General features: G+C 40.2%; 2 protein-coding genes across 2 annotated transcripts in view; one reads left to right on the top strand and one right to left on the bottom strand.

Moving 5' to 3' along the window:
• STAM (signal transducing adaptor molecule) overlaps window positions 1-2759 on the bottom strand; it is an 84884-nt gene extending 82125 nt beyond the window's left edge. The window contains exon 1 of the mRNA XM_065921184.1: window positions 2741-2759. The gene's annotated coding sequence lies outside the window, so the exon portion shown is untranslated. The remainder of the gene's footprint in view (window positions 1-2740) is intronic.
• On the top strand, window positions 1808-25642 carry HACD1 (3-hydroxyacyl-CoA dehydratase 1). The gene is made up of 7 exons (XM_065921187.1): window positions 1808-2139; window positions 13066-13183; window positions 13364-13382; window positions 13467-13555; window positions 15073-15194; window positions 19974-20152; window positions 23848-25642. The coding sequence occupies exons 1-7, from the start codon at window positions 1883-1885 to the stop codon at window positions 23928-23930; spliced, it is 867 nt and encodes a 288-aa protein (XP_065777259.1). The 5' UTR covers window positions 1808-1882; the 3' UTR covers window positions 23931-25642.
• Window positions 25643-25952: the final 310 nt, after the last annotated feature.

Genomic DNA, 25952 nt, shown 5'->3' with positions numbered 1-25952 from the left:
TCTCTGACTGTTGAGCTTTAAGTCAACTTTTTCACTCTCCTTTTTCACTTTCATCAAGAGGCTCTTTAATTCTTCACTTTCTGCCATAAGGGTGGTGTCATCTGCATATCTGAGGTTATTGATATTTCTCCCTGCAATCTTGGTTCCAGCTTGTGCTTCTTCCAGCCCAGTGTTTCTCATAATGTACTCTGCACACTAGTTCATAGTTTTCATCAAACTTGGACAATTTTCAGCTGATATTTCTTCCCCAGGCACACCTCAGACTCCCTATCCCCTGTTGCCAAAGTCTTCCTCAATTATGTCTAAGTTCCCTGTATCAGGCTGGAAGTGCCACCTGGGTGGCCAGAACCCAGAGCAAAGCTCAGTGTGGAACAGGTCCACCTGTGATCTCTCTGGCCTTCAGGTGCTCCTCCCCTCCCTGAGGTCTGGCTCAGGTTCCAGGCAGCTGGAGAGCGTGCTCAGTCAGTCCTGTTGGACTCTTGCCACCCCACAGACTATAGCCCACCAGGTGCCTCTGTCCATGGGGTTTTCCTGGGGAGAAGTCTGGAGTCAGTTGTCATTTCCTTCTCCAGGGGACTTTCCCACCCAGGAATTGAACCCAGGCCTCCTGCGTCTACTGAATTGCAGGCAGATTCTTTACCACTGAGCCAGCAGGGAAGCCAAGAATGACCTAACAAGCAGATCGGTTTCCTTGGCGCGTGCAGCATTTCTTTCATTGGATGAACCCAACCGGGAGTTGTCCCAACAGTGATAACACTGATTTTGGGTGACTCAAACTGTCAGGGTTGTGAGTGGTTTACACGAACGATTTCACTTAAATCTCACAACAACCCCACGAGGTAGGTTTTAAATTTATTCTCACTGAGGAAATTGAGGTATGAAGAGATTTTAGTTGCCCAAGTTCACACAGAGACTAAGACTGGTGGAGCCAGGAATTTGGGGGTTGAATTTCAGTAATCTGACTCCAGAGCCTGTCTTCTTAACTGTGTGCTTTAGGAGGAAAGAGTAAGAGCTGTCAGGAGCATGTGTATCTGGAGGAAGTGTGTGTGTGTGTGTGTGTGTGTGTGTGTGTGTGTGTGTGTGTGTGTGTGTGTGTGTGTGTGTTTAGGGAGATAGAGTGGATAACAGTGGGATACCATGTTTTCCTTCTGTGTGTGTGTGTGTGTGTGTGTGTGTGTGTGTGTGTGTGTGTGTGTGTGTGTGTGTGTTTAGGGAGATAGAGTGGATAACAGTGGGATACCATGTTTCCTGCGGGAAGGGTTCTTGTTAGCTTTACAGCTATAGATTGCCTCTGTCTGTTCACACTTTTCTCCTTTGATATCTTGTCACGTCCTGTTTCCCCCTGACATCTGTGTTCCGCGCTGCACTGCAATCAGGTCCCTTGGATCACTGGCTCCAGTGGAATCCACGCAGGAGTGGTCCGACTGCACCTCCCGCTCCCTCCACTAGCTGTGAAAAGCGAAACAGGGTGAAGTGGTTGCTCCTTCCCCAGAATCTCTTAAGAATGAGTCTTTGGCGGGAAGATACCTAGGCCCCTCTCCACATCCAGAAATTTATCTTACAAAAGTCTTGGGCGGGGTAGGACTACGCCAAGTCCAGGTGCGTTTAGACTCCGTGCACTGGCAAGGCGCCCGTGCACTAGCAAGACTTCCCCGGCGTTTCCAAGAGGAGGTTCCCCATCTGCGAGGTTTCCCCGATAGGGGGGCGAGAGATTGCAACCAGGGGCTCCCAGGACCCCCGCGTCCCCACTCCCAGGCCAGGCGGCCAGGCCCTCGCGCGGTGCGCGCTCCCGAAGGCCGGGGGCGGGGCGGCGGCCGGGGGCGCCCGCTCCTCCCACCGCGGGCGGCCGGTCTGGCGGCGCCGAGCCCCCTGCGCGCGGCACATGGGGCGCCTGACGGAGGCGGCTGCAGCGGGCGGCGGCGCTTCAGCGGCGCGCTCGGCCGGGTACCCTCCCGCTCCCCTGCCCCTCTCGTTCACGTCCCCCGGCTGCGCGGCCGCCATGGCGTCCAGCGAGGAGGACGGCACCAACGGCGGCGCCTCGGAGGCGAGCGAGGAGAGGGAGGCGGTGGGCAAGCGGAGGCGCCTGGGCTTGTTGGCCACAGTCTGGCTCATCTTCTACAACATCGCCATGACCGCGGGGTACGTGCGCCCAGAGGGGGCCCTCCACGCGCCGCCGCGCCCCCGACTCTGCGCGCTCTGGTCGCCGGCGGAGCGCTCCCGGCTCCCGGGAGGGGCGGCGAGGGGCCGGGTGCGCGTGCGCGCGGGTAGCTGGGTGGTCGCGGCGCGGGGGTGCGTGCGGCGCAGGAAGGGGGCGCGGGCGGCGGTCGTGGTGGGGGGGAGGGGCGCTGCGCCTCCGGGCTTGAATGGAGCAGGGCGGGGGGGCCGGGCGGTGCTCGCCCGGCATTGCCTAATACGGTGCACGGCGCGCGCGGCGGCCGCGGGGCGCGGGCCGGAGGTTAAGTATAGACCTGGGCAGGAATGCGGGGCCGACCCGCGGGGGAGGCGGCCCCCGCCCGCCCCCTCCGCCCCGGGCGCCACCGCTGCCGCTGCTGCTGAAGAAGCGCCGAGGTCCCGCCGCCCCCGAGCCCGGAGCTGTCCGGAGGGTGACTCCAACCCGCTTTCCCGGTCGCCGGCCCCTGGACTGCACAGCCTCGTGCTCCGGATCGCTGGGCAGAGTTTGCTAACTGTTCCTGTCGCTGCGATTTTTTTTTAAGTAATAGTGCGCCGGAGAGCTTCTTACCTGGGACGATTTTCTAAATACCCTGCGAGATCGGAGCGTGACATTCTTGTCCAGGATCTTGTGGCTCCGTGACTGATACTCTTTACTTTTATTTCTGACTTTGAGTGCGATTTACAAGTTAAGGTTACACAATGACTATCATAGCTCTGCAAAGAGCGGCCGCAGTGACTTTTAAAAACCTGCTGGGAAGTGCTCTTCCATTTCTAAATGGCATTGCCTTAAAAAACAAAACAAAACTGTTTTCCGTTATCCCACGAAGTATTACTAACCTCTGGAAATGTGGGGGGAAAGCTTAATATCGAAAACTTTCTCTAGGGCGTACAGAAAACTGTGATTGACCGAGATTTAATAAATGACTTGAGACAGTGGTGAGTACTTTTGTGCTTAATGCCTAACGAGGACTCACTGTGGGGCAGGCACTGTTGTCGGTCCGTCTAGGTGTAATCTGTCATCATCGGTCCTCTACGTTCTGTGAGGGGTGCACGATGTTACATTTGATAGAATGGGAAACCGAGGCACAAATCGATTAAGTAACTTGCTCAAGTTCACACAACCAGTAAGCGTCAGACTTAAGACTTCAGCCCAGACAGTTTGACTCCGGAGCTCTGCTACTTCTGCTTCCCACTTTACGTTTTCTGATTTTGAAAAAGAAAACTAATTGATTCACAAGCCACTGGAGAACACTTGGGTACCCACTGTGTGCTACAGCCTGCAAAAAATCGTCACTTCTTGCTAGTCTCATCCAGTTAATAAACACTGGGGAAGCCTGCCATCTATTAACTTGTCTGCGGTCCCTTTCTTTTCCAGGCCACTTTCCCTTTTGAAGGCGGAGTTACCTTTTAAAAAAATGAAGATCAATGCGTAACTCCAGTTTTAAAGCCTTCAGTGACTCTGCATTACTGCCACTGTAATGGAAGGGATTTAGGCTGTCATTCAAGGCAATATCTGCCTGATTACTCTTCCCAGTTTTATTGCTTTTGGTATCTCCTCTCGCTCAACTGTGCCCTCAAAGCACCGTGCAATTTTATTTTCATGGCTCTTTCCATCTTTGCTCAGGCTTGTTCATCCTGTGGATAATATTCCCTGTGTTCCTGCCATGACTTTTAACCACCGTCACCTCTTTGAAGTTTTCTGGGTGTCTTACCCCAACTGGAGCAGAATTAAATGTTCTCTCCGGTGTGTTCTCAAACTTCATTCCTGACCTTCCTACCTGGCTCGGCAAAATCACTGCTTCCCCGGAAACTTGTCTGTCTCCCAGTTGTTTAAAGGCAAGGGGAGCAGAAATGGAATAATCCATATAACTAACTCTTTGGAAGCTAACTAACTCTTTGGAAGCTTTCTAGAGGCTTTGAGAGTTGAAGAAAGAGTAGGATTTGCATATGTAGAGGGTGGATATTTCAAGTGAGATGAGTTCTGAAAATAGACTTGAGATGCAGTGAAGCTTCCTGATTTAATTGAAGGGACATAGGGGTAGGGGAGCCTGGTGGGCTGATGTCTATGGGGTCACACAGAGTCAGACACAACTGAAGTGACTTAGCAGTAGCAGCAGTGCAGACATTGTGCAGATGAGGCTGGCAAAGCTGTGATATTCAAAGTGGAACACACACGTGTACGTTGAGTGGTTTGGAGGTTTTTTTTTTTTTTTTTTTGGCTGGCTTTCTTTCCCCCAGCTTTATTGAGTTGTAACTGACACCTAACACCGGGAGTTTAAGGTGTACAATACGATTGCTTGATGTATTACTTGGTATATGTACATATTACAAAATGATTTTCATCATAAGGTTAGTTAGCACATCTGTCACCTCACATAGTTGCCATATTTATTTTGGGATGGAGAACATTTAAGATTTAGGATCCTAGCAACTGATTTGTTTTAACTTGACGTTTAGTTGATTTACAGTGTTTTGCCCATCTCTGCTGTATATGCTCTGTAGCATAGTGACTTAGTTATACACATATAGACATTCTGTTTTTATATATTCTTTTTCATTATGATTTATCATAGGATATTGAATAAGTTCTCTGTGCTATACAGTAGGACCTTGTTTATTTAGTCTATGTGTAATAGCTTGCATCTGCTAATGCAGAGGTTCTTTTTGTTTATTAGCTTGGTTTTTTCGCATTTAGCACAACTTTGGAAGATCTATTGATTTTCTTGGTAATAGTTTTGAAATCAAACAATATCTGAGAAATGAAATTTTTACATAAGTGTAAAAAAGAAATTGCCTAATTCTATAAGCTCAGCATGACTTTTCATTTTTCCTTGTAATATCTCATGAGAATAAGTTTGTTCAGATTTTTACTCAAATTACCATACTCAGGCAGGCCTTCCCTGGCTGTCTTCATTTAAGTAGCAGCTGCTTACACATCACTCCTTATCCCCTTTGCCTGCTTTATTTTTCTCCATCATGCTTGTCACCATATAACTGTACGATGAATTTTACTAAATCGTTTTGTTGCTTATTGGTCTGCTTCGCAGACCCTATACAACGTTAGCCCCGTGAAACTCTCAAGAAATACTGGGTTGGCCAAAAAATTCTTTTGAGTTTCTCCAGAACATCTTATAGAAAAACCCAAAGGAACCTTTTGGCCAACCCAGTATTTGTCGAGTAAATGAATGTACTGATATTATAGAGTATTGTAGTTACAGTATCTACTCTGTTGGATATTCAGTTTTCATGCAGTATTTCACCAAATATTTCCATGTAGGTTTCAAAATTACACTCTTTCATGGTTATATAAAAGTGAATAGAGTTAAGTTACAGTAATAGTACAAATCATGTCTCTAATGATATTATCCTTTAATTTGTTTCTCTTGAATTACTTGTTTAGGATGAATTCCCAGAGTAGAACTACAGGATCTAATTAATTTAGTTAAGTAATAATGTGATTTAAAGGATGTGAGGATTTTTATGGTACTTGTTCACAATAGATGCTTGGCTAGGAGCATTTTCTCTCTCTTCTTTTTTTTTTTTGCCACAAACACTTTTGAAGCCTGCATGTATTTGTGAATTGTCTTAGGTCAAGTGAGAGACAAAAGCTAAATATTTTAGGCCCTGTGCTTGGAGAAGTGTTACCAGGGACATTTATAGATTGCAGTAAAAGACGGGATGAAATAAGTGTTCCACAGAGGTGTCATGTCTGTAGGTAGGGAGAATCAGAGACAGGTGTGTGTGTGTGTGTGTGTGTGTGTATGTATATGTAACCATTGCATTCTAACTGAGCTTTGAAGGATGAGCAGGATTTACTTGGCAGGGTTGAGGAAGCATCAGGAGTTAGGGTACAGAGATGTGACACCACTAGACATGCTGTTAGGGTGAAGACAAGTGGGTCTGAAGCATAGGCTGGGACAGAAAGATGGACGGGTAGCCTGCCCCTTTGCGCAGGCCTGACATGCTTCACTAACATGTTTGGATTCTAACCTGTAAGCAGTACGGAAGGTGATAACTGAAGGTTATGTTTTCACCCCTTTTTAGCCGGGTAACCTCAGATAAGTTCCATAACCTCTCTGACCCTGGGTTTTCTCATCTGTCAAAGGAACAACACAACTACTTTGCTAGATTATTACAAGGAATTAAGTGGATATGAAGTGGTTGACAGAGTTGCCTGACACATAGTGGGTGTTTAGAAATGATAATTCCTATTCCTGGTGGTGAATTGTAAAGTATACTTTGTGCAGATACTGAAATATTCTCCCTGTGTACATGGTGTATGTTAGCAGAGCACCAGACCCAAGGTTCAGGCATGTACATTTCTCAACATGTTAAGTAATAGACATATATTTTATTCCGGGGGAGGATGAATCCATGTGTGGATCTGTGACAGCTTTTTTTTTTTAATTGGAGTATAGTTGCTTTACAGTCTTGTACAACAAAATAAATCAGCCATATGTATACACATATCCCCTCCCTCTTGAACCTCCCTCTCACCCCCCACCACCCCACCCCACTGCATACCACCCCTCTAGGTAATCACAGGGCACAGAGCCGGGCTCCCTGTGTTACACTGCAGCTTCCCACTAGCTAGCTGTTTTATACATGGTAGTGTATATATGTCAATCCTACTCTCCCAGTTCATCCCCCACCCACTGTGCCCACACGTCCGCTCTCTCATGTCTGTGGCTCTGTTCCTGCCCTGCAGATAGGTTCATCTGTACCGTTTGTCTAGATTCCACATCTATGCATTGATATTGTTTGTTTTTCTCTCTCTGACCTACTTCACTCTGTATGACAGACTCTAGGTCCATCCACATTGCTAGAAATGACCTGATTTCATTCCTTCGTTATGGCTGAGTACTATTCCATTGTATATATGTTCCACATTTTGTTTATCCGTCCATCCGTCAAAGAACATTTAGATTGCTCCCATGTCCCGGCTATTGGAAATAGTGCTTTTTATCCATTCAAACCACTCAGTGTCTTCAGCAGATAAAGTTTTTGAAAAAGAGGAGGGAGGAGAAATGAATGGATGGATGGAAGGAGGCAAAATGTATAGATCAACATAGTCATAAAAAAAGACATAGTAACTAATTACAGTGAATGAATCTTATTTCAGTCATGATTTCTTCTTTTTTTTTTTTTTTTTGGCTGTATTGTATGCGAGATCTTGGTTCACCAATCCAGGTCACTCCCATGCCCCCTGCATTGGCAGCACTGAGTCCTAACCACTGAACCACCAGAGAATTCCCCCAATTATGATTTTTAAAAATTCTGAGACAGTTGTGTCTTAACTCTAAGTTTTGTGATTGAAGAAGTTCTCATTAAATTCTTCACATGGGATAGTGGTGTTTTGGCTCTCTTTGTGGAAAATAAACCTTTGAGAAAGACATCATTAAGCATTTATCAATCATATTATAGGATGTATGAGATTTAATTCAGAATAATCAGAGAGGAAGGCTTGTGGGGAGAGAAGTGAATAGAAGTTTGGATGAAACAAAATTATTTGTAAGATGATACTGGTTGGGTCTTCCTCTGGTCCAGTGGTTAAGACTCTGTGCTTCCACTGCAGGGGGCACAGGTTCAATCTCTGATCAGGGAACTAAGGTCCCACATACCTTGTGGTCAAAAAATAAAATGAATTAAAAAAATTTAAAAGATGGTACTGGTTGAAGCAGGGCAGTGATGAGCAGGGTTCATAGTATCATTCATGCTCTCAGTTCAGATCAGTCACTCAGTCATGTCCGACTCTTTGTGACCCCTTGGACTGCAGCACAGCAGGCCTCCCTGTCCATCACCAACTCCCGGAGCTTGCTCAAATTCATGTCCATCGAGTCAGTGATGCTATCCAACCATCTCATCCTCTGTCGTTCCCTTCTCTTGCCTTCAGTCTTTCCCAACATCAGGGTCGTTTCCAATGAGTCATTCTTAGCATCAGGTGGCCAAAGTATTGGAGTTTCAGCTCTACACCTTTCATGCATGCTCTACACCTTTGTATATGTTTGAAGTTGTTCATAAAATTTTTTTAAAGTAGTGTCGAAATTAAAAAAAATAGGAGATATAGGTGTAGATAACCAAGTTCTTAAAAAAGCAGGTGGTCTCCAAGAGATATTAGGAGAAAAAGAGGCAACAGAAGATATCTGGAAAAGAGAGCTCCACCTTCAGTAAGACTTTTTAGGGTCATCACAGCCATAGTGCGTGAGAAGGAGGAGTTTAATGAGTGCCATAAGGTGTTTAGGAAATTATACATCTCTTTCCTTGATGCACAGTTGCTTTTCTCCACTTATTAAAACTATGTCTTATCTCTAATTCCCCAGGACCTAGCACAGTACCTGGTGTAGCAATAAATGTTGATACTGAAGCTGAATGAATAAATAAATGAATCAAGCAAGTAAGAAACCTTCTACATGTGGAGCACACGTTTATATTTTCCAAAGAGAGTGTTTTGTTAGGGACTGAAAGTGTCTGGGTTCATATTTGTGTAATTGATAGCTCTGAAATATTTTTTAAGAAAACTTTCCAGAAAATAATTCTGAATTGTAGGAACTCTAGTCGTTTCTGGAAATATTTAAAATTAAAATGACTAAACTGATGGATGTAGCAGTCCAAGGTTACTTAAATATAGGGCCCTTAAGAGAAATTTTGATCCTCACCCTTTGTGATGGAGGGCTTAGGAGGTGAGAATGGATTATTTCAGATGAGCTTCTGGCTGTATTTATTGAAAAACAGGTGAGAGGTTAGCACAGATGGTTCCATGGTCCTTTATAACCCTAGAGTGTTCATTTCTTTTATTTCTAACAGGTTAGTGGTGGTATTCTCCGAATGCGGTACCATTAATAGTTGGTACAATACTGCCACCTATGGGACAACAATAAAATGTGTTACTGTTAACGATGCTTCGATTTTTGTATTATGCTTTTAAAAATATAGAAAACTTATCATCTCGATGAATCTTCTGATGAATTCTTTGGTAGGGTAATAATTTTTGTTCTGTGCATGTGGTATTTTCCTGGCCCAGGGGTCAAACCCGTGCCTCCTATATTGGCAGGCGGGTTATTTACCCTGAGCCACCAGGGAAGCTCCGAATTAAAACAGCTTATGGAGCTTGTTTTCTTATGAGAAGTCATATAAGGCCTTGGCATTGAAGATGTTGAAAATCATAACATCTTACAACTGGAAGGTACCTAAAACATCCTTCAGATGAGCACACTCAGATGAACCCAGCACAGAATTGAGTGTTGGCTCCAGTGTGGGGTGAAACCATGAGCTGAATCCAGGAAGCCACGGTAGTAAAAAGAGAAAAGCAACGGGCTTTAAAAGACCTCCACCATGAACTTACTCTAAGCCTTAGGATAAGCCCTTAGATGTCTCTGCATGGTGATTACCTTGTGTTGAACAACGGCCTTCAAACTTTCCTGATAGCATACTACTATCAGCTGAAATATCTGAGTAGTAACACTCTGTATAGCTTTAAAAATTACTACAATTTAAATACATGTATTTTTATGATTAGCTAATATCCCCAGACTGGTAGCTCACTGGTAAAGAATCTCCCTGCAGTGCAGGAGGCGCCCACTTGATCCCTGGGTCGGGAAGATCCCCTGGAGAAGGGATAGGTTGCTCACTCCAGTCTTCTTGGGCTTCCCTGGTGTCTCAGATGGTGAAGAATCCGCCTGTAATGCGGGAGACCTGGGTTTGATCCCTGGGTTGGGAAGATCCCCTGGAGGAGGGCATGGCAACCCACTGCAGTATTCCTGCCTGGAGAATCCCATGGACAGAGGAGCCTGGCGGGCTGCAGTCCATGGGGTTGCGAAGAGTTGGACACGACTGAGTGACTAAGGACAACGCACCAGGCACTGTGTGCTTAGGGCCCGACCAGTGCAGCGGGGTAGTCGACGAGCATAGACTATGAGATGAGTGGTGGGTTCAGGTCCCAGCTGACTGGCTCCATGGCCCTTTCTCCTATTTCCACAGCAGTGAAATAGGATAATAGTAGTTGCTACCTCATAGGGTTATTGTGAGGGTGAAATATTCATATTTTAACTATATATATACATATATAGATAGGACAGTGTCTAGAACATTGAAAGCACTCCAAAAGTGTACTTGCTATTACGTTAATACTTCTACATTTCAAAGGTCTTTGTGATAGTTCCTGGCATTTGCCTGATTTCATGTCATTCTCACTAGAAAGTGATTGTTCTTGACTCATTCTGTGCTGAGGAGGGAACATTCCCAGGGTTGAAGTGTTGTTCTACTATTTTCTCACTGTTCTATTGAGTCTGCTTTTCATCCCACTCAATCAGTCATTTCTTCACAGGCACCTTTAAACCACTTGTCTATTTTATGAGTGCTTTTTAATTAAAAAGTTAAAAGTGTGTAATAATTTTATAATTCATAAATCCATTTAACTAGTCACTTTGGAGACCACTGTTTCTGAAAACCTGGGGCAGCTATTCATTTCCATGAGTGTATATTATTAAAGATGTTTAAAAGTTACAGGTGATGCAACTTTTTTAAGCTTCAAAGTGCTTTTGTAATTGCAATGGAAAAAATTGAACTCTTATCAGGGACTCTTGGAGATTGAGTATCTGACTTGTGAGAAAGCTGATGTCCACAGGTTTGATTTGTGTTTGTAAGTACCATTCATTCACCACAACTACATTTAATGTATAGGTGGACAAAGGAGCTGAGTGGTCTACTGTCCACGGGGTCACAAGAGCCAGATACAATTTCGTGGCTAAACCACCACCAAGTTCAAAGGGGTGAGGATGTGCATTTTTTTTTTTTTAATGAACCCTTTTTAAAAAAAGTATAGTTGATTTACAATAATAGTTTCAGGTGTGCAACATAGTGATTCAATATTTTTTTTTTTTGCGAAGGCAGTTCAATAACTTTATTGCACCATCAGGCAATTAGTTCTCGTCCACATTGACTGTCCGTAGATTTTTTTTTCTTTTTCTCTAATGTTTTATTATTATTTTTTTTACAGTGTCAGTAATTTATTTTTATTTATTTTTATTTTTTTTATTATTATTATTTAAAAAATTTTTTTTTTTCAGTGGGTTTTGTCATACATTGATATGAATCAGCCATAGAGTTACACGTATTCCCCATCCCGATCCCCCCTCCCACCTCCCTCTCCACCCGATTCCTCTGGGTCTTCCCAGTGCACCAGGCCCGAGCACTTGCTATCTGTAGATTTTTTAAGGTGGTGACGGGCATGTAGGTAACCAGAGCGTAGAGCTAGTTTGGCGAGTCTTAGTCTTCATTACGTTTTCTGGACAACCGCACACGGATCTGGTATGGGACATTTCCTGATTCCTTTGGCCCAGACGGCTTTGTTGAGCCTGGTGTCGATGCGCACTTCTGGAGTTCCCATCTCCTTCATGGCAAACTTCGGGATTTGAGTGCCCTAGGGGCACGCTTCTTGAAACCCACTCCATGGATGCGCTTGTGAATGTTGATGGTGTGTTCTCTTGTCACCACCGGTCCTTCTTCTCGCCGCCCTTCTTTGCGGGAGCCATCCTGCAGGGCCGTGGTTGGAAAGGAAGAGTGCGAGGGATCGTGATTCAATATTTTTATAGAATATACTCCATTTGGAGTTATTATAAAACAGTGGCTGTATTTCCCTGTGCCATATGATATATCCTTGTTCCTTGTTTATTTTATACATAGTAGTCTGTGTCTTTTAACCCCCAATTCTTGTTTTATCCCTCTCCCCTTCCCTTTCCCACTTGCTAACCACTAGTTTTAGAAGCAGGCTTGGGGCTTCCTCTGGTGACTCAATTGGTAAAGAGTCCGCCTGCCAATGCAGGAGACATGGGTTCAATCCCTGATCTGGGAAGATCCCACATGCCGTGGAACAACTAAGTCTGTGCACCACAACTATTGAACCTGTGCTCTAGAGCCCATGCTCCACAACAAGAGAAGCCAGTGCAATGAGAAGCCCATGCACGACAACTAGAGAGTAGCCCCTGATCACAACTAGAGAAAACCTGCTTGGAAAATAAAGACCCAGCACAGCCAAAAATAAAAAATAAATAAATGAATAAATACAAATTTTTATAAAGGTTATAAAAGCAGGTTTACATCTGACCTTCTATATGTGTTCCTTCTGCGGCCTCACAATTGTTTTTATTTAATGGAAATTATAAAAACATTAATGGTTCTTATTAACGACTTTTACTTATATATTTGTGTAAAATACATATTTATATACACATAGCTCTTTACATCAAATCTTTATATAATTATGAACTACTTTATAATAACTTCATTTTTGATAGAGAAACCTACTTCAGTCTTACTTTATCTGCTGAAACCAAAAATACAATGCACATTATTTGACATCTGTATGTAGCTGATCTTGAATACGGGCTTCCCTGATAGCTCAGTTGGTAAAGAATCCGCCTGCAATGCAGGAGACCCCAGTTCGATTCAGGATCTGCTGGAGAAGGGATAGCCTACCCACTGCACTATTCTTGGGCTTCCTTTGTGGCTTAGCTGGTGAAGGATCTGCCTACAATGCAGAAGGCCTAGGTTTGATTCCTGGTTTGGGGGATAGCATCCCCACTGCAGTATTCTTGGGCTTCCCTTGTGTTTCAGCTGGTAAAAGAATCTGCCTGCAATGCGGGAGACCTAGGTTTGATTCCTCGGTTGGGAAGATCCCCTGGAGACGGGAAGGGCTACCCACTCCTGTTTATTTCCTTGAGGAGTCAATGTAAAAATAATGTTTGTTATCTCTTCCTGTGGGTTTTTGAAAATAGAATAGTGAACTGAGCGTGTTAACACATACATGCTAGTACTGTATAAGTTATGACGTATCTTTTCAGGATTCAGGAGACTTCATTCTGATAGAGCTTTATAAAATGCTTTTCTTTTCTCTAGGTGGTTGGTACTGGCTATTGCCATGGTACGTTTTTACATGGAAAAAGGAACACACAAAGGTTTATATAAAAGTATTCAGAAGACACTTAAATTTTTCCAGACATTCGCCTTGCTTGAGGTAAGTTTTCAATGATGCTTGTTTTTATATCATATTTATTTGAAAATATGTCTGTTGGAGCAGAATCAGTCTAATTTTGCTTATTACTTACTCCCCATAGATTCACTTAAAACCAGTGGTGACAGGGGTTTATTTTATGCTATTGACATGTGATTCTTTTGTTTGTTTGTTTGCTTACAGATAGTCCACTGTTTAATTGGTGAGTTTTTTTTTTTTTAATTTGATTTTTATGTTCGGTAGAGATTGCATTTGGGGCAGTGGTTGACTTGTTTTTCTTTTTAAGGAATTGTACCTACTTCTGTGCTTGTGGCTGGGGTCCAAGTGAGTTCAAGAATCTTCATGGTGTGGCTCGTTACTCACAGTATAAAACCAGTAAGTGACACTGGTCTACTTGAGTCTACTTGAGCCAGCAGGAAAGCTTTCTTATTAACAGGAACCCAAAATATTAACCTGGCTATATTTCAGGAAGCAGAACCCTTGGCCAAAGAAGGGTTGAGTTTGGATGTAAGTGGGATTGTACATTGACTTTAGTGCATTCATAGAATGGCTTTGAAACACCAGCAAACCCCCAAACTGGCATTTTTATAGCCATAATATACTCTCCTCTGGAGTTTTGCAGTTTTTAAAATCAGTGTTCCTCTGCTCAATGTTATGTGGCAGCCTGGAGGGGGAGGGGAGTTTGGGAGAGAATGGATACATTTATATGTATGGCTGAGTCACTCTACTATGCACCTGAAGCCACCACAGCGCTGTTAATCGGCTATACTCCAGTATAAAATAAAAATTAAAAAAAATAAGTAAAATAAAATGAAGTAAAATGTTCCTATTCTGTCACGTAGTGAAATGAGAATTTTCTTTTCTGTTGAAGTTGTGTATTGTGTTTGATTATGTAATTGAAGTTGTCAGTATAGACAGTTCCTTTTTCCTCATTTAGCATCGAGCATTGTAGCTGGAGACACACAAAGTTAATCTAGCTCTGTAGCCCTGAATACTTGGAAAAGACTCAATTAAAAGTTAGAAGGGTTAAGGAACTTAGAGAAAAATAAGCTTGCTACTTATTGAAGCATGACAGGAGAGAGACTCGAGTCTAATTAATGGCTTAAAGCCTTTTAGACAAACACACACCATGTTTGGCATTTCAAGCCATTGGGCCTCTTAAACCCATGACAGAAGCATTTCCCACATGGGCCCTCCTGACCTTTTTGACAGCCTCTGGAGCCTCCTGTCTACTTGAGGACAGCTCTCTGGCCTCCTGTCCTTCCCTCAGATGCCTGACTTGTCCTGTCTGCTTGTGGTGACACATAACTTCCCTTCCGTGGCCTGCTGGGCTCATGGCCTCCAGTCTGCATGGGGACAGATTGCTGACCTTCTGCCCTTTACTGCTCTACACTTCAACCCTCTCGATTAGAATCTTTCACTCAGCTGACTCAGTCCACCCGGTCCCTAAGCAGTACCCGTCATACAGAGGGCAGTGGACACACATGTACACGTACAAAATCAGGCCCTCATTCAGATTGCCTTGTCATTTAAGAGCGGGAGTCCAACAGATAAATAAAAGAGATCAATCAAATAAAAGGGACGCTGTTCTAGACAGTGCATACTGGTTCTGAGAGGCTGATATTGTCCTGGGATGGTTGAGTTATTAGCTGGAGCAAAAGGGGACAGAGAGGACCCAGGAGAAATTCAGCCATTCCTCTGTTAATGGCATATTTAAATCTCATATTGGTAAAGACCTAGGTAATGGTGACTGCATTGAGTTGTCTGTATTGCATCTTTCTAACCCTAACTCTCCATTATAACAAAAGGCACGTAGTAAATAATGAAAAAAAAAAAAAACTTCATGGAGAAAGAAGTTCAACGATCCTGTGACTTTCTCTGTAATTCCGCAGATCCAGAATGAGGAGAGTGTGGTGCTTTTTCTGGTCGCGTGGACGGTGACAGAGATCACTCGCTACTCCTTCTACACATTCAGTCTTCTCGACCACTTGCCATACTTCATTAAATGGGCCAGGTGGCGATGATGTCTTGCAGTTTCGTTGCTCATGGTGCTGCGCATGCGTGTTTTGTGTGCTGAGCTAACACAGAAGATTAAAATGTGTGTCTTAGCCGTGTGTTGCTAGGAGGCTGCCGTTTTGGATATTAGCAGTTTATAACTTGCATTCTAAAGGCTTAATTTAATGACTCGGGAACAGTCATATTAACATATATCTTGAGTGAAAGCAATGCCAGACAAATTATGTTAGTATCCTTAAATAAATTCCTAACTGGTCATTCATTTTTCCTTGAAAGCAAGATATACATCTATGGAATTATATTAAATCAACTCTTGACCCAAAATACGGCATTTTGTCTGATTGACTAAAATTTTCTTTTTGACAGCTCACAAACTCTATATTCTACAAAACAAAGTTAGGAAAATAAACTAAAACACTAAAAATAAACTATAAAACAGGTGAGCTTTAGAAACAAAATGGATATTAAAGAAATTATTGGAAACATTCTGCGCCTAGAAATTTTTTTAATATGACAGAGTTTCACTGAATTAAATACATAATGTTCTTGTAATTGCTAAAAGTGATCCTTACATCAATCAGTCACTAACTTAATATTCAGCCTGTGTCATATCCACACTTTTAGTATCTTGTATATACAATGTCAGCTTTGTGTGTGTATTAAGTAGCAGATACAGACAGTTTTTAAAAGTCATCCTTATTTGGAATTGTATTATTTGAAAGGAGGACAACATTTATATTTCAAGGGTTCTAAATATAGCTCTCCAAAAGCAACAGTTTTTAAAATAAAAGATATTCTGTCCTTTTTAAAATTTGCATTCTTGAACAGCTGATATTTTACAGAATTATCATAAAAACAAGACTGCTCTTTGGAGAACAAATCACAAACCAGCATAGATTTGTTCATTTCATTCTCTACATACTTATAATCAGAAATAACAGTAATAATAATAACATACCCAGGTGTGAGGACAGCAAAATCTCTGTCCTCTCCTGATGCAAGAGAAAAAAAAAATAAAATGACTAACAGGTGTGAGAAATGCTGAGTGGGGAGAAATGCAGGTAGGCTGTTAGGGTAAGAGCTATCTGTCCCATATATGGCTATGTACTGAATTGGCCAAAAAGTTCTTTTGGGTTTTTGGCCAACCCAGTAGGTAGGTAGATAGATAGACAATAGATAGATATTAATAGATAGATGAAGTGTGTTAGTTGCTTAGTTGTGTCTGACTCTTTGTGACCCCATGAACTGTAGTCCTCCAGTCTCCTCTGTCCATGGAATTCTCCAGGCAAAAATACTGGAATGGGTAGCATTCGCTTCTCCAGGGGATCTTCCTGACCCAGGGATTGAACCCAGGTTCCCTGCATTGCAGGCAGAGCATCTTTACCATCTGATGGATAGATATCCCACATAGGTAGGATAAAAGAGTTTGATGGTATCTTCAATCTTTAAATTTTTAAAATTTAGCTTCAAAAGTAGTATGTTTTCATTATAAAAAACACGAACAGTTTTTAGTCTATATAATAAACATTGAAAGTTCTGTTAGTGTTCCTACCTGACTGCCCTGCCCTCCCCCTGGAGAAAGTTGGGAGTTTACCATCCAGACTTTTTCTTATTAACAGTGGGAACACACAGATATGAGTTTTTGAAAAATAAATGAATGACATGATACTTGATTTTTGTTTATATATTGGAGCTTTTGTTTTCTTTTTTAAATTGGTACAGGTCCATTTAGAGCTTGCTCTCTGTCTCTTAATGCTGCATCATATTCCATAGGATAAATGACTCAGTTCTCTATTGCCAGAATTTAGATTACTTCTGGTTTTCTGATACTCTAAATACTGCTTTGTGATATAAGAACAATGCTATATCCATATTTCTGTTATTTTTTAAACAAACTCTGGTATTAGTATACAGCTAATATCAAGGTAATCCATATCTAGTGTCAGACTTGTTTTTGATTACCATATACTAAAAACCTAACACTTTTTCTTAAGAATAAAAACTTAAAATTGTCTGTATTCCCCTTATAAAGGATAATCACTATTAATTATACTATCAATATATATCCTTTCAAACTTTTTTATATTCTCTAGCTCTTTTTTTGTGGCTTACCATTTTGTATATAAAGTGAGTGAGTGAAAGAAAGTCGCTCAGTCATGTCTGACTCTGTGACCCCATGGACAAAAAAGTCCATAGAATTCTCCAGGCCAGAATACTGGAGTGGGTAACCGTTTCCTTCTCCAGGGGATCTTCCCAACCCAGGAATCAAACTGGAGTCTCCTGCATTGCAGGAGGATTCTTTACCAGCTGAGCTACCAGGGAAGCCCTTATATATAAAATAAGGCTTTAAAACTATAATTAGAGCTTAAACATTTTATCTGCTGAAGGATGCACTACCATTTATAAGCATTTGGTTGGTTTTATTTTTCTTGTACCAGAAAATTTAATCACTGTGGCAATTGGGCCTTTCACAAGATTAGCGGTTTGGAATGTGGCTGGATGCTAATCCCAGAATGTGACTCACTGCCATTTTGCATGACCTCAGTCTATCAGACCCTCCAGCACCTTTCGTAATACTAATTCAAGATATAGTCTCTTTTTATTTGCTATATTTATAAAATTTGTTTGTGGAAGGTAATAGTCTTTACTATTTTGTCTGCCTTTTAGAATGCATTTGCATGTCTTGAATTTCTGGAAAAGTTCAAAATTCTACCATTGCATGTTTAAATTTGCTGTCAGAAATCCTTTGTCAGTTGCCTTAATGGTAAACAGGTTTCTGTAAAATCTTTCAATTTTGAAATGCATAGTTTAACATAACACATCATGTCAGTTCATCATAGTCATGAATAATTATGTTTCATGTAAAAACTCAGAAAGATCCCAAACACCTATAGGTATTTGCCCACCCCATTAAACTAACCTAAAATAGCATTTATATTTATGTTCAAATGTTGAAGCCTTTCTTAAATAAAACTTCACTTTAAAAATGGCTTCTTATTTATAAAGCATTGCCCTAGTGTGATGATTTGGATATTTGGATATGATTTGATTCTATTTATCTGTCAAAAGTATTCCTAGAAAAGCTCACTGAATAGATAAATGTACATTGTTATGTTTTCATATGGATTTCTTTTTATTTTCAAAAATTTTCTGATGACAATTTGGAAATCTGTAAGGAAGCATCATATCTTTTTTGGAATATTAGTTAAATCTCTCATGCTGCTGTCAGAGCTTAGAGAATTGGTGACTTACAGCCTTTTTAAAGTGCAAATAAAGTCAAATTGTATAACTTCTCCCCATTTCATTGAAAATAATTAGTTTTTATGACTTTAACTTACTTTATTCTGAGTTATTTTTTTTCAATTAAAGAACAGTCCTACACAAAAAACGTCATCTGAGAGCCACATAAAGTTAAGAAAATACTTAAGTTTGAGTGTCTTAATTGAGAAAGGAATGTAAAATGTTCAGTTATGTGCTTTTAAATTGAGATAGGAGAAGATTGATTTAAGGGATATACACAGAAAAACACAAGGCTGCTGAGAGAGGTGCCATGCATAAGGCAAGGAGGGGGCGTGGGGGGACCGTTGAGGAATCATTCTTCTTTCTTTACCAGTTCATCTATTTTGGCAAATAATCCTCCTCTCCTCCTCTGTCATCTCTTTCCTTTGCGTACATATCCTTGGCACATAGAAGTAAGGCGACTTTTTAAGTTGTCTCCAAGCTCCTGCCGTATTCACACATTTGACTTCTCTTTACAAATATGTCTTAATCCCAACAAAATGATTAAAATCCAGATCAATTTGCTTGCTTTCTTTTTCCACCTAAATTTTGACCTTAACTTCTGTGGTAACTATTATAGAGCAACTGACTTGGAGAAAACTGATTTTTTTTTTGGCAGAGAAATGTTATTACCTGGGGTGCTTGGTCCACCAGTAGAGACTTCACGGGGTGCCTCTAACTGTAGGCGGAAGTGATGCCAGGCACTTGCGGGCCCAGTGTATGCGAGAGGACGACCTGCAATCCAAATGAAGAAACTGTGATTTGGATTTTGACTAGAACTTTCTCAGCTCCATTTTAAGCAAGCTAACTATTCCTTTAATATGCAGATTCAGGAAATAACCTATCTTCCTTATTTTATCATAAAAGCAATTTTAGACAATATGTTGGTTAGCAGTTATTGGTGGTGCTTCAGATGGTTTTTATCAGTTTTCTAAAATAGGAGTTCCTTTTAATTAATAACCACACAGGGTTTTCCGAATGCCTCCAAACAACTATTTTGGCAGTTTCAAAATTTAGATCTAAAATTAGGATCATAACTGGCCTTTTAAAAACATAGCATTGGATCAACAAATGACTAGCTGCAGGGAAAAAAAATCAGTCAGTATGATTCCAGGTGTCCAAGCAGTTACTTTTACAATATCTTACAATGCTTATATTTACTTTACAATAGACTGTAAAAAATACTTGTATTATTTATCATACTTAAAAAACTGCATCAATCAAAATTGACTTTCAAATGTATAGTTATTTCAGTCCTATAAAGTAAATTGACTTCTTATTAAGATCTTGCTGTTTAAAATGGGAACTGCTAGAAGAAAAAAAGTGATAATTAAATTACTAAGCAAATCATTAAAGTAGAAAAAATTAACCTTGTATGTGAGGTTAATATAAGTATATAGGAAGGAGAATTTTTAAGCTTAAATAAAGTAGTAGCAAAAGAATTATAGAGCCCAGTAATCATTCTAGAAAAATAATTCTCAGATTTTTCTTTCTCCAGATATAATTTTTTTATCATCCTATATCCTGTTGGAGTTGCTGGTGAACTTCTTACTATATACGCTGCCTTACCATATGTGAAGAAAACAGGAATGTTCTCCATAAGACTTCCCAATAAATACAATGTCTCTTTTGACTACTATTATTTTCTTCTTATAACCATGGCCTCATATATACCATGTAAGTATATATCTGTTAGCACTCCAATGTAGCATATACTGTGAAAGTGCTTCAGAAGATGTCAGAAGATTGACATATATATACCATGATGTATGAAGTAGGTAACTACCCAGAATCTACTGTGCAGCACAAGGAACTCTACTGTGCTCTGTAGTGACCTAAAGGGGAAGGAAATCCAAGAAAAGAGGGGATATATGTGTACATATAGCTGATTCACTTTGCTATACAGTGGCAACAAGCACTATATTCTAAAGTAACTTCACTCAAATAAAAATTTTTTTTAAAGGGAGAAATAATGTCTTACAAATATATCAAAGCCTCTGTTCAGTCCCTTAATTTGAAATAATTGAAAGGCAAATTGTGAGGAAAAAAGTAAATTAAGACACAAATGACTGCCTTCTCAAAATCATTTAAAAATAAGCTTAGTATGATTTATGTTTTTAAAGAAAAGATAAGCCCACAGTGAACTCTTTGAAAGCATTTAGAATTATGCATCTGAACAGAAATATTTTATCCAAGGAGATCTGAAATCGTTTCTATTCATTAAGCACATACTTAGAAACAGTGTCCCAAAGTACTTTTTAGTCTTATGTGTGTTTTCCTATGTACTAGAAAATAATGAATAAGCTACTTTTTTAAGGCATTTCTAATAACTCAGCCTTTTCACTAATTTCTTCTCATCTTTCAATAGTTGCAATGAATTGATGAGACTTTATTCATTTCATTTAAATACAGAGTGGTATATTTTTTGTCAGATTTTGATAATCATTAGCAGGAAATATGAAGATAATACAGCAAGACCGTTGTTTGCCCTTGTCAATAAAATTAGAGACTCTGAGGTCAGTGCCGGAGGAAAAAAGAAATGAGAAACGTTTATGGAATCTAAAATCAGCATTGACACAGTGTGAAATATTTCATTTAGAGAGGATGAATATAAAATTTGGCCACTTCTTCAGGGCCTCCAACTTTTACGTTTTTCGGAAGTAAAAGTTGACTTGATGGTCGTATAGTATCTTTAGTTTAATTTTTTTAATTAATTTTTTAAATTACTTGGACTATAATTCTTTTACAAGTTGGTGTTCATTTCTGCTATATAACGCTGTGAATCAGCCAGAAGTGATGCATTTATAACCCCTCTTCTGGAGCCTCCCTCCCAGCCTCCAACCATCCCATCCGTTCAGGTCATCACAGAGCTGCAAGCTGAGCTCCCTGTGCGCATAGCAGCTAGCTGTCTGATTCACATATGGTGGTGTATATATGTCAGTGCCACTCTCTCTATTTGTCTCCCTTCTCCCTCCTCCCCTGTGACCCCAGTGACCCCCGTGTTCCCTGCGGCACTATATACCATAGCCAGGACGTGGGGAAAAAAAGCCTGGATGTCCATTGACAAATGAGTGGATAAAGCAGTCGTGGTACATAAATACAACGGAATATTACTCAGCCATAAAAAGGAACAAAATTGGGTCATTTGTAGTGATGTGGATGAACCTAGAGCTTGAGATACAGAGCGAAGTAAGTCAGAAAGAGAAAACCAAATACTGTATATTAATGCATATATGTAGAATCAGTGGTACCAGTGAACCTATTTGTGGGGCAGGAATAGAGAGAGATGCAGACATAGAGAATGGGCTTGTCATATAATGTTTTTGTTCCCTGGTCTTCTCTCTTCTCAGTCTGACTCCTCTTTTTCTCCACCAGAACCAGTTCAGGGGGGCTCAGGGATGCTAAGCCTACAATACTTGTTCCTTCCCCTGATTTTCCCAGCATCTAGTGAATAGCAGCACACCCGGAGCAGAGACACACTTGTCCCCTGATACTTACAGGTCCAGGTCTTGAGTTCCCTTTTTCTTCATAGTCACTGAGGCATCTCTCTGAAAACCCAGGGCCCAAGAGATCATGGTTTGAAACCATGAAACCAGTAACTTGTAAAAGAGCATTTTCAGGTGTCCTGTGAAGACTGGGCTTTGCCAGTAGCAGCTTCTCAGTTTATCAGGCTGTCCCCCTCCTGCTGGAGGATCAGTCAGTAGGGGATGTTGTTCACCTGATGATTTGTATTAGTTTTGATGTTGTTGTTTAGTCGCTAAGTAATGTCTGACTCTTTTAAGTGCTTTGCCAGTTACAAGTATAAAAGTATATTTTGAGCGCTTATCTTAGCACTCAAAACAAGTCTGATCTAATCAGGATGTTATAGACCTATTTTCACAACTTGGTCAGTTAGCTTTAGGTCTACATTGCCTGAGTATATGTAGACTCTTAGATATAATATGATGGTAACATTTATGAAGGTGGGTAGTACCTACTTAAAAAGTAAAATCTTTCATGCATTTTGGCTCCATTTGAGTTAAATTCTTTAAGTACATATCCATAGTTCCCCGAGCAAAATATTCAGAGCTTGTTTTGTCATTAGATTCATTCATTTTGGTTATTCTGTTCATCATTTTCAGATATATTTTTATATTTGTATTATTTATAGCTGATGTTAATTTGCTCATCCACTAGCGTTTACCCTATAATTTACAGTACTGGTTCAAATTGACTCAAACTAATTCTCCAAATTCGACAGGGTGGATAACCATTTGTTTAACTGACCTAATACATGTGCATTTGTAGATAACAGAGCACCCTTATGCCCAACCAGTAGGGGTTTTTGCTCTGGGCCCACACTGATCACTCTTTCACACAGGACCACTTTCCTTCAGATCACATCCTAGAAAGCTGGGACCATGGAATCTGCTACCCAGACAGCACTGGGCATGCATCCAGGGACTGCCTGGCTTTCTTCCCCAGTCTGTGTTCTCCTGAGGGTTAACTGCGTCACTTGTGTGCACATCCCTGAGACTAAGGGGAAGTTATTTGGGAGGTGGATGGATGCAGCTGGGTTGCGTGGGGTTGGACATCCACATAGGTGTTCCTGAAACCTCTCATGACATAGGACAGCTGATAGAACGCAGAGAAGGGGCCAGGTTTTTTTATGCCGCACTGTTCTGACACAGTATTCCTAAAAGTTAGAGAGATTTTCTTTTTTCTTAATCGGAGTTTAGTTGCTTTACAGTGTTGTGTTTCTGCTGATCAGCAAGCAAGGTGAATCAGCTATACATATGCACATATCCCCTCTTTGTCACCACAGAGCATTGAGTAGAGTTCCTTGTGCTATACAGTTGGTTCTCATTAATTACCTGTTTTATACATAGTAGGGTATACATGTCCATCCCAGTCTCCCGATTCATCCCACACCCCCCTTCCCTGCAGCTTGGTGTCAATATGTTTGTTCTCTATGTCTGTGTCTCAGTTTCTACTTTGCAAATAGGTTCATCTGCACCGTTTTTCTAGATTGCACATATATGCGTTAATGCATAATACTTGTTTTTCTCTTTCTGAATTGCTTCACCCTGTATGACAGTCTCTAGGTCCATCCAGAGTTCTCAATTCAAACATGGCCTTCCAGGTCATTTTAAAGATATATTTAAGAAAATATTTAAGTTTGCAAAAAAAACCTGACGGTTTATGGCGTTAAAATATTTAGGCATATGATATAGGAGCCTCCATTTGTACCCTTACTCTGAGCCCTGTAACGATTAGGGCAGTAGCCATGGTGCATGACGGGCTTGCTCTCAAAGATCATCATGTTTGAGAGGCTGTAAGTATGAAACATTTCCAACAAAAGCTCACCTTCTTGTTTTCTTTTCTCCATTAAGTGTTTCCACAACTCTACTTTCATATGTTACGTCAGAGAAGAAAGGTGCTTCATGGAGAGGTGATTGTCGAAAAGGATGATTAAATGATCCCCACAACAAGGTGCTTTTTCCAGAATAACCAGGATTACTTGAGTCCAAGTTTTAATAACAAGAATAAACAACTTGATAAATATTGCGGGTTGTATTATTTCTTAAACTATAACTTGGGGCATGTGGTATTTGCCAATATTTGTCTTCAGATTGTGCCGCTCCATTTGCTACAAGAACTATGCAAGTATTTAATATAAACTCCTGGGTAGGTGATGATCATCAAAAAAAATAATTGGGTATATTACCTGGGGTGGGGTGGGGGAAAAGCTTCAGTAGTTTTTAAGTTTTACCAAGTAATTTTTGCTACATAGGTTCAAAGCTTTTAAAATCAATATTTAAAAATTAGTTTAATGATTTAAAGTTATGATGCCTGCCAGTGATATTTGTGTGATATTTATAAATGAAACTAAATACAGAATTATAATAACTTGTTAATAATGTATTGGCATTTCTTGAACCCAGGGTCTATTTCTCTGAAGTATAACAGGTAACATTTTTGATTAATAACAGTTTTTGGAAATGTGGACATAATTTGCTAGATCTTTTGATTTAGATAAAGTAGCCATATGAAAGTCAAAAATATTCAAGAAAATGTCACAGTTGGAAAATAGTCTTTAGAAATGTGTTTAGGCCATTGAAATTACTGCTAAGCACATTTATTTTCATTTGAATTGACTACCCAAGGTCAACCTTTCCAACTGTAAGGATTTTAACAGATTAGAAAGAATATAAGTGTATATCTAGTTTCACTTGTAAAAAGGAAAATGAGAATATTGAGTCTGATGGTCACACTGGGTCTGTTACATTGAGAACTCTGGCTGAAAAAGGCTGCTCTACACTGTGGGATCATCTAATAAAATTCATCTTGTGATACACCTTTGTGGTACTTAGGTAACAGAAATTTTAGGATATGATCTGAAATAGACTTATTTTATTCTGAATTTTATTGACCAGTAAAAAGTCTTATAATAAAGCTTCTGTTCACATGTTTAATAGAAAGATACACTGAAGATAATCTAATCATGCTTTTATTCTTAAGTATATCCTTTAAAAATTTCCCCTCTATTATTAAGGTATATTGCTTTCCTGACCTATTTTAAAGAGAATTTTAAATATGTGACTTTAAAAGAAAAGGAATTTTTTGCTTGCTATAGATGTGTAGGTATAATTTTGGCTTTAATTGTTCTCTATTGTTTTCATTTACAGTCGACATGTAACTTTTCACTTTTCAGAATTGCTTGTTTTGTGTTATCACTTCCTCTTCAAATGATTTCATCTGGAAATTTGTAGTTCAGAATAGTTTTGCAGACTTTACTTACATCTTAGATAACTTGATTTTTAAAAGGTGCTATTTCTTTTATTACATTTTAATATTTTTCCTGTAATATTAGGTTACTAATTTTCAAAAATGCTGACGTTCATTCTGTATTTATTTGACTTTGATTGTTTTTATCTTGAATTTTTATATGGAAGAAATTTTCAGGGACTTTTCCCCTTTGGTAACATAGTACAAGAAGTTCACATGTTTATCCTATTAGATGCCTGTCTTATGAAAAGTATTTTCAGTCTTCTTCCTAAAATTTGCATTAATTCACCTTGTATGCCTAACCAGCAGATTTAATACTCTTTTTTTCCCCTTAAGTGATGGAATATCTTGAAGTAGAAATTGTGATCAACTTTAATAAAAATGCAATACATCAGACTATTCAGAGACTATGTTAATATGCTCAAAGTATGCCTAAACTTTAGATTTAGTTTATCTTTGGGAACTTTTATTTCAGCTAATTCTCAGCCATCTTTTGTGTAGAAAATAAAGTGCTTAAATGGTAATTTGATTGCAACAAGGAGAAATATTTGAAAGTCCTTTGCACTTGTCTCCTGTGATAGAATCTTTGGAAAATCTCCCAAAGCCACTATAACATTCCTTTGAGTATGCACATCAGGCTTGAATCAAATAGATTTTGAATTCAGTCCTGAAGATTTTGGATTTGACAAACCATGTACCAAGAAATTTT

This window comes from Muntiacus reevesi, chromosome 2, assembly GCF_963930625.1.
Source record: "Muntiacus reevesi chromosome 2, mMunRee1.1, whole genome shotgun sequence".
NCBI classification, from domain to species: Eukaryota; Metazoa; Chordata; class Mammalia; order Artiodactyla; family Cervidae; genus Muntiacus; species Muntiacus reevesi.
Note: the sequence above shows the minus strand (reverse complement) of the source record. Positions and strands in the feature narration are given on the sequence as shown.